Here is an 8,772-nt window from a genome sequence, read left to right as displayed (position 1 = left end):
CTTATCCTACGCACTTCTCAACTCAAAATCTCCAACCTCACCAAGCTTGACATATAACATGATCACACATCATGAATCAAAATAACTCTTGGTGGGATTGAGGATAGGATGCCAGAAGAATCTCCCTTTGTCAGATATGCCTTGAATTTTGGTGGTTTAGACACTTCATTCCTGGCCAATTCAACACTACTAACCTTTCTTCCTTTGATTCCATCTTCCTCATTACAACTGATGAATTGTATGCCATAATCTTGCTTAGGGTTTGATCTTATGAAACTCTTCTTCACTTAGTCAATGTTCAACTACTTACAAATCTGCTTCCAATGTCAACGACATATACTAAGATGTTCTTAGAATTGATCAACCATGTAGAGAAATCGCTTGGACTCAATTTTCCCTTTAAAGTTCGGTTGCAAAGTGATCAAAATGAATGATAAGATTCATTATATAGCTGAATCTTTCAACGTAAACCTTCTGAAACATTTTATGGAAATAGAGGGATTATTAGAAACTTAAAGAGAAGAAAGAAAAAATAAAACTTTCTAGTAGGATTGACAATGGTACAAGGAAACTTAAATTTTTAGATTTTTTTTTTTTAACATCATCTTACAATATTTTCGTCCAAAAGATTCCCAAAGCAAAGCTCCCACAATAAGCTTATTGACTTAAAAAATAAGAGTGGGTTCAGATAAAACTTGATCCCATATTTAAGGGTGTTTTTACACAAACTTTTAGTTAGTTATGAAATAATCTTGAATTTTCTCTTTTTCATATTTTTGTCTACATATTTTTAAAATACGTTTTTTTCTTTTCTTTTTTATATGATGGTATGTTAAAGATCTATACAAGGTACGATTAATATTTTCATATTATTTATAGTACACTTTTGTTATTTATTTGTGTATCTTATATAACTTTCATGTATTTAGACTTCACATTGTTTGTAGCACATTTTAATTTAAAAAAATCAAATAAACAAGAACATGGAATATTCTAATATATTTATTAGATGGCACAATCCTTTTAACATACATATAAGATAAAGAATAGACACGTGTTCTCCAACATACACATTCAATTCTTTTAACATGTATATATAAATATAAATTGTAACACTAAGTAAACACCCAATATTCAATCAATCACTTTAACAGATAGAAGACAAAGATTAGACAAAGGATTTTACTCAAATACTAATAAACAATATCGAGCTCAATCCTTTTAACATAGATATAAGATAAAGAATAGGCATGTGTTCTCCAACACACACATTCACTTTATTTAACATGTATGTATAAAAAATAGATTGTAATAGTAAGTAAACACCCAATATTCAATCAATCACTTTAACAGATAGAAGACAAAGATTCTTACTCAAAAGTTTTTTTTTAAATGACATATGTCCTATGTTAAATATTTCTTAAACATCTGTCACCATCAACATCCATAAATTAAAATATCTTACCCCTTAAAATTAATAAAGCCAACCAAAAGTGCACATCTTTTTGACTAAAAAATGACTTATAATCTTGAATTATAATATTTAGTTAGTTATGAATTATAAACTTTTAGTTGGTTATGAATTATAATCTTGATTTATTTTTCTTCATATTTAAAAAAAAAATCTTCTTTTTTATATAATGGTACATTCACACAACCAACCATAATACATTTTTTAATGATATGTACAATATACTATTATTATATTCATATATTTTTAGAGTACATGTTTTGTTATTTATTCACATATCTTATGTAACTTTCATGTATGTAGACTTCATATTGTTTACAACACATTATAATTATATTAAAAACACATTATAATAAACAACAATAAACATCATAGTATTTTCAAACATATTTACTAGAAGATTCAATCCATTGAACAAATACATAAGATTAAAAATAGAAATGTGTTCATCACTACATTCAATCTCTTAAATATGTATAAAAATAGATTGTAAATAGGTTGTAACAATAAACAAACATTGAATATTCAATCAATCACTTTTTCATATAAAAGCAAAAGATTAGACAAATATCCTCACCGAAAAATTAAAAATATATTGACACATGTCTTTCTATGATAATATTTCTCAACAATCTATGACCATCAACATTAATAAACGACCTTTAAAATTAATAAAGCCAACCAAAAGTGCACATCTCTTTGACTTAAAAATGACTTGTAAACAAGAAAATAATTGATTGATGAAACTAGAATGTAGCCACCGTTCTTTTTGACGCCAAAATGACCCCTAATCGATAAAACTACCACTTTTGAGTATGAAAAGATGAATAATTTTGGAAACAAATGGGGCATGGTCCCCCAAAATATGAAAAGATTTAAGTGCCGTATATCACATGAGGGGACTTGCCGCGAAAGTGACATGTTTGAAGCATAAATAATTGAATTTTGGAAAAGGCAGGCATAATTGAATTAGAAAAAAAACAAAAATAAAAAATATATAGAGAGAGAGTTTAGGAAAGAATCAATACAATATTAGAAACATATGGGTGGCCCAGACACTTCTGACATCTTGCCCTGAGATTGTCCTTAACAATCAAATTCAAGAATCTGTGAGAGTTTTGGTAAGTTGGTCGGCGACAGGAGGAGGAGCAGAGGCAGAAGCAGTGAGGAAAATCAGTTGGGGAAGATGTTTATCGACAAGTTTCGAGTGCAGAGCCCTAATGTGAAGTACAGCGAGGAGAGCATTGAGTCTGTGTATGATTATCAGACCACCGAGCTTGTTCATGAGAACAGGGATGGGAATTATGAGTGGGTCGTCAAGCCCAAGAGTGTGAAGTATGAGTTCAAGACTGATACCAGGCTTCCCAAGCTCGGGTGGGTTTATGTTCAATTTGTGTACATTTTTGTTGTGCTTGTAGATTTGAATGGTTTTTAGATCTTCCTGGTTCTCTGTCATCTGTGGAGGCTTGATGGGTGAAGTTCAATTGTTGTATTTGTTCCGTGATTGTAGATTTGGATGTTTTTTGCTTCTTGATTTTTAGTAATCTGGCGAGGAAGGTTATTTTCTCGTTTCTTTAGTCCAATTGCCCAAATATGTTAAATATGAGTTCAAGATTGACACCAGGCTTCCCAAATTCCGGGGACGAAGTTTGATTGATGTCTTTTTGGCTGTGTTCGATGATTTGGAAGGTTTCCTTCTTCTCGGTTTTCTGTAATCTATCAAGAAACGCTAAAGCAGTTTCTCGTTTCTTTTGCCCAATTTGATATGTGGTGGACCGGCTAGAACATCTGCTGTTAATTTTGAAATATTTTTCGGAAATTGCTGGTTTATATGTGAAAACTATGAGACCTGGGTCTAGTTTTATATTTACGGCTTGTACGATTTCACCTACAAAGTTTATTTTAGTGATTCAGAGAATCTTTTCATTTAGATGCTAAATAGCAGTTCTTTTGTTGTCGCCGTTTCTGGATTCGAGTTGTATTTGAAATATTTTATCTGACATTTCGACTTCTATGGATTATGGAAATCTTCGTCCAAATTGGTCATCCGTGGTCATGCTGACGCAGATAATCTTTTGATTTAGATGCTGAGCAGTAGTTTTTTGAATTATTTAACATTTAGAATGTACGGATTGTAGAAATTTTAATATAATTTGTAGTTTTTGTTTAAATTTGTCTTTGTAATTTGTGCAGGGTCATGCTGGTGGGTTGGGGTGGAAACAATGGCTCGACCCTGACAGCGGGTGTTATTGCCAACCGCGAGTAAGGATTTGTGCAGATGTGAATCTTGCTTTTGTTGTGTTCTATTGACGATTGATTTCGACATATTAACTGAAATTTCAGCGGTTGGTGGATTTTTTTAGGGGAATTTCTTGTGTGACGAAGGATAAGGTACATCAGGCAAATTACTTTGGGTCTCTTACCCAAGCCTCCACTGTGAGAATCGGCTCGTATAATGGTGAAGAGATCCATGCTCCCTTCAAGAGCCTCCTTCCCATGGTAATAATTGAATTCTCTTTCTGTTTCTAACCTGCCTTTTTTGTGACTCTGTTTTGCTGATTTTTTCTGGTGCGAGGATTTTTTCTGTCGTCTAAATGGAAGCCCCAAGCACTATCCACTATCATCTTCAGTTGCATGAAAATGATTTTCGTTTTTCAACAAAACTATCTATCTTCGTAGAATTAAAGAATTCTTCAGAAAAGCAGCTTATCAAGGAATAGCTGGAATTACTCGTTGTAGAATCTACAAGGTTATTTTGAAGTGTCTTAGATTGTTTAAAATTTAAATTCTGTTCATATTCAAAATTTGGTTGGAGATTGGAGAAATGAGCCACCTCCAAACATTATGTTCAAAAGGAAGTGTATTCCTAAAGTTCGATCATTGTCTTCTTGGTTTTTTTGGGTCAGTTTTGATTTTGGCTTGGACTGCTGATGATTCAGTTTTGATTTCCTTAGCTACTTTTCATAATCGATCAACCTTAACAGATCCATGAATTGATTGAGTTTGATCCTCGGAATGAATCACCTCCAAACAGTATGCACAAGTTCTCGAAGTTTGATCTTGCTGATCCGTGAAAAGTAGCTCTGTAATCTTCCTAAAGTTTGATCCTGACTGATCCATTTTGTAGCTCCATAGTATAAGGTTAGTAGCTCAGTAGTTGCACAGTAGCTCTGTATTAAAGCTATAGGAGCTCATAATTTGATATTTTTGATCCATGAAGAGAGCATGGTAGATCCACGCAAGGAGCTCAAAAGTAGCTCTCTTAGATCCATGCAAAAAGCTCAGAAGGCGCTCTATAGTAGACCGGTGCCAAGAGCTCAGTGCTCTCTGTATACATAGGAGGGTAGACGAGTATGCACATGGGAGTTTTCCTGAAATCAGGTAAATTGGTCCATGAAAAGCTTTGTCACCCTCCTTGGTAGAGGGTTATTTGCTCAGCAGTAGAGTACCAAAGTATGCAGACAGAGAGTAGAAGGTTAGCACGAGAGTATTTAACTTTGGTCAGGGTTAGTTGCACAGTGCAGATTAGGAGTATGCATATGATAGTTGCTAAGTTTAGTTCAGGATCAAACTGATCAAGGCACATCGTATGATCTAGTGACATTCTAGTTTCTCTGTCTAGAATTAAAAACTGATCTAGTTTAATAGTCCAATATCAGAGAGGGTTACTAGTTCTAGTACTCTTAAAATTAGAGGGTTAGTGGTTCAATATTTGAGGGTGTTCCCTCAAAACTAGAGGGGATTAGTGGTCACTGGTTCAATATTAGAAGATTACTACCACTGTAGTGGTTAGAAGATCAATACCCTTCTAGTGGTTACTGGTTCAATATTAGAGGGTTAATAGTTCTATACTTCCGAAACTAACTAAAGGGAAAGGTTTCTAGTTCAATATTAGAGAGTTCTATACTCTGTCTCACTGGTAGAGGAGTATGCACAAGATCAAAAGGTTAGTAGTTCTATAGTCTCAAAACAAAGGGGTTATTAGTTCACTAACAGAATATGCACAAGATCAGATTGGTCCAGCTTAGTAGTACTTGTTTTTAGCTCACCAGTAAACTATGGTCAAGATCAAACCGATCCAGGTTAGTAAGTACCTTAGTATACACATGGGAGTTCCTAAGCCTAAGTTCAGTGCCTAACTGATCCCACTGATCCACTGATTAAGCGACATAATAGGTTGAGTGCCTAACTGATCCGTTGAAGATGACGCAGCTGACTAAGAGGCTAAGTGCTTTGAGCACCCAAACCCTGATAAAGATCCTACCAGAACCTTGCACTCGAACACGTAGATTCTGAGCCTAACTCGTCCAACACAACAGGTTCAGTGCATAACAGGCTCATTGAAGATAACACAGCTGGTTGCAATAAGCTCAGTGGATATCACTGTTTAGAGTTAGATAAAGTAATTTATAAACTATACAATGTAAATGCATGAATAAAATCTCTGAAGATTTTGAGAAGAAGAATATCATAAAACAAGGTATGGTCATTTTGTTTCTCTCTATAGTTTTCTTCGGAGTATATCAAGCTTCCCATTTTAAACATAATTGGTATGTGCAGGTGGACCCTAACGATATTGTGTTTGGGGGATGGGACATTAGCAACCTGAATTTGGCAGATGCAATGGCCCGAGCTAAGGTACTCGACGTTGACCTCCAGAAGCAGCTGCGACCCTACATGCAAGATATGTTACCCCTTCCTGGCATCTATGATCCTGATTTTATAGCTGCAAACCAAGGTGAAAGAGCAAACAATATCATCAAGGGTACAAAGAAGGAACAGGTGCAGCAAATTGTTCAAGACATTAGGTAAGGCTACTGAATCCAGTTTTGCTTTATCTGTTTTGCAGCAGTGTTGTATCCCTTTTTTTCTTCTACACTTTTTGATAGCTTTCTAGAAGGAAATCATTGTTTTTTCTTTATATAGCTGAGAAATGCATGTTATGTTACTTAAAGAAGAGTAAAGTTCTATCCATCTCTTAACAGGGTCAGACAGGGGTCTATTCCTTAAAAGGTCTGCACAATTAACATATGTGCCTTCGCCTTTAAAGGCATTGATGAAACATCTCCTTTGATGCTCCTAGGTTTTCCTTCGACAAGCAATGCTAATTGTTTTTTGAATGTCTTCAACTCCTGTTTATGCAGGGAATTCAAGGCAAAAACAAAGGTGGACAGAGTAGTTGTTCTCTGGACTGCCAACACAGAACGATACAGTGATGTTATGGTAGGACTGAATGACACAAAGGAGACTTTCCTTGCATCTCTGGAAAGGGACGAGCCTGAAATCGCGCCTTCATCTCTTTATGCTCTGGCCTGTATTCAAGAAAGTGTTCCCTTCATCAATGGCAGTCCTCAGAACACCTTCGTTCCAGGTTTGTAGATCCATTACTACCATTCTTGGGGTTTGGGCTTTTTAACTTTTTTAATATAATACAAAGAGGTAGTATTTGCAATGACTAGGCATCCTATTATCATTGGAGCGCTCAATTCTCTTCCATTAAAATTTCCTCCATAAGAAGGAAGCTCAAATATTATGTTGACATATGTCAACACTTTGGTGCACGGGTTTTCCCATGCCCTTTAGTTCTAATACAGATCCAAGCCACAAACCAATATTTTGTAATCAGGTGTGGTTTATTTGGTAGTTTAATATTTTCTACCAAGAGGGGTAGGTAGTGTTTGTAATGAAGAACAATTATGATTTGTGTAGCATATATAACATGATCAGAGTATGATGTGTTTCAGGTCTGATAGATATGGCGATTGAGAAGAACAGCCTTATTGGAGGAGACGACTTCAAGAGTGGTCAGACAAAGATGAAATCTGTGCTTGTGGATTTCTTTGTTGGTGCCGGTATCAAGGTCTGCAACTGCAAGAGCTATTTATATTTTATACAATGGTATCCATGTTTAATCCAAACTACTCGAACTGATCAATGGTTTCTGTTGCAGCCAACCGCCATCGTAAGCTACAATCACTTAGGAAACAATGACGGGATGAATCTGTCAGCGCCAGAGACTTTCCGCTCTAAGGAAATTTCAAAGAGCAATGTTGTTGATGACATGGTTTCCAGCAATCCCATTTTGTATGGGCCTGGTGAACACCCTGACCATGTGGTCGTCATCAAGGTAGAAATTTAACAATTGCTCTTGATTTCTTCTTAACCACTTTTCTTGATTAGTCCTGAAATATATCAATTGTTACTTCTTGCAGTATGTGCCATATGTTGGAGATAGCAAGAGAGCCATGGACGAATACACTTCTGAGATCTTCATGGGAGGGAAGAGCACCATTGTACTCCACAATACTTGTGAAGACTCTCTCCTTGCAGCTCCCATTATCTTGGATTTGGTCTTACTTGCTGAACTTAGCACCAGGATTGAGCTTAAGAAAGAGGGCGAGGTATTGTACTCTTTAAAGTGATCACCATAAGTTTACATTGTAGTGTTGTACATTCTGGGTTTCAACTAAAATTTGGAAATCACAATTATTTCAGGCCAAATTCCACTCTTTCCACCCCGTGGCAACTATTCTGAGCTACCTCACCAAAGCCCCATTGGTAAGCAATTCATCATAATTCTGGCTGGATTCATTATCTTTTCAAACTTAGCGGCAACTTATAATTGTGTGTCAATATATGATCTGAGTCATTTTCTTTTCAATCGTGGCACCAACCTATAACTGAGTTTCAATATCTGGGTCGAGTCATTTTCTTTGCAAACATAGCAGAATACTTATAATTGAGAATCAATATGTGGATGTAGGTTCCTCCTGGTACTCCTGTGGTGAATGCACTGGCAAAACAGAGGGCAATGCTTGAGAACATAATGAGGGCATGCGTGGGATTGGCACCAGAGAATAACATGATGTTAGAGTACAAGTGAAAAGGCATTTGAACAAATGAAGAACAGCCCGGGCCCCGGGGACATGCATTCAAAGGGTTTTACTTCTCCGGATTTCGGTCACCCTATTTTGTGGCGCTGTGGTTGCTAAGAATTTTTAAAGTAACATTGGTATCAGTGTTTCCATTGCAGTGGGTTTACTTGTCTGGTTTTCAATGCTGCCAATCCTCATTTTATATGGCTCCCCTCTTGTTACTAAGAACTATAGAACTAAATTTGGTATCTGTTGTGTTCCCATTGTAGTTGGTGATTATACACTGCAAAAGATTTGGTGACGATGTATGAGTTATATAAATATATATAAATATTTACATTTTAAAAAGTTGTGCACCTTTCCTGCGACTGCTTTCTCTTATCATATTTTGTTCTTGTATGATTAGTTTGAACTATCTTGCAGCAA

The 8,772-nt window shown here is 35.7% G+C and overlaps 1 protein-coding gene across 1 annotated transcript; it reads left to right on the top strand.

Moving 5' to 3' along the window:
* The first annotated feature begins 2,431 nt into the window (after nucleotides 1-2,431).
* On the top strand, nucleotides 2,432-8,694 carry LOC149578267 (inositol-3-phosphate synthase-like). The gene is made up of 10 exons (XM_089828008.1): nucleotides 2,432-2,845; nucleotides 3,665-3,733; nucleotides 3,835-3,970; nucleotides 6,032-6,279; nucleotides 6,616-6,842; nucleotides 7,216-7,331; nucleotides 7,422-7,598; nucleotides 7,684-7,872; nucleotides 7,967-8,029; nucleotides 8,235-8,694. The coding sequence occupies exons 1-10, from the start codon at nucleotides 2,658-2,660 to the stop codon at nucleotides 8,352-8,354; spliced, it is 1,533 nt and encodes a 510-aa protein (XP_089684134.1). The 5' UTR covers nucleotides 2,432-2,657; the 3' UTR covers nucleotides 8,355-8,694.
* The last annotated feature ends 78 nt before the right edge of the window (nucleotides 8,695-8,772 follow it).

This window comes from Cupressus sempervirens, chromosome 1 (assembly GCF_028749045.1).
Source record: "Cupressus sempervirens isolate cs-2001-9-10 chromosome 1, ASM2874904v1, whole genome shotgun sequence".
In the NCBI taxonomy this organism is placed as follows: Eukaryota; Viridiplantae; Streptophyta; class Pinopsida; order Cupressales; family Cupressaceae; genus Cupressus; species Cupressus sempervirens.
This window is presented reverse-complemented; position numbering and strand designations above follow the sequence as displayed.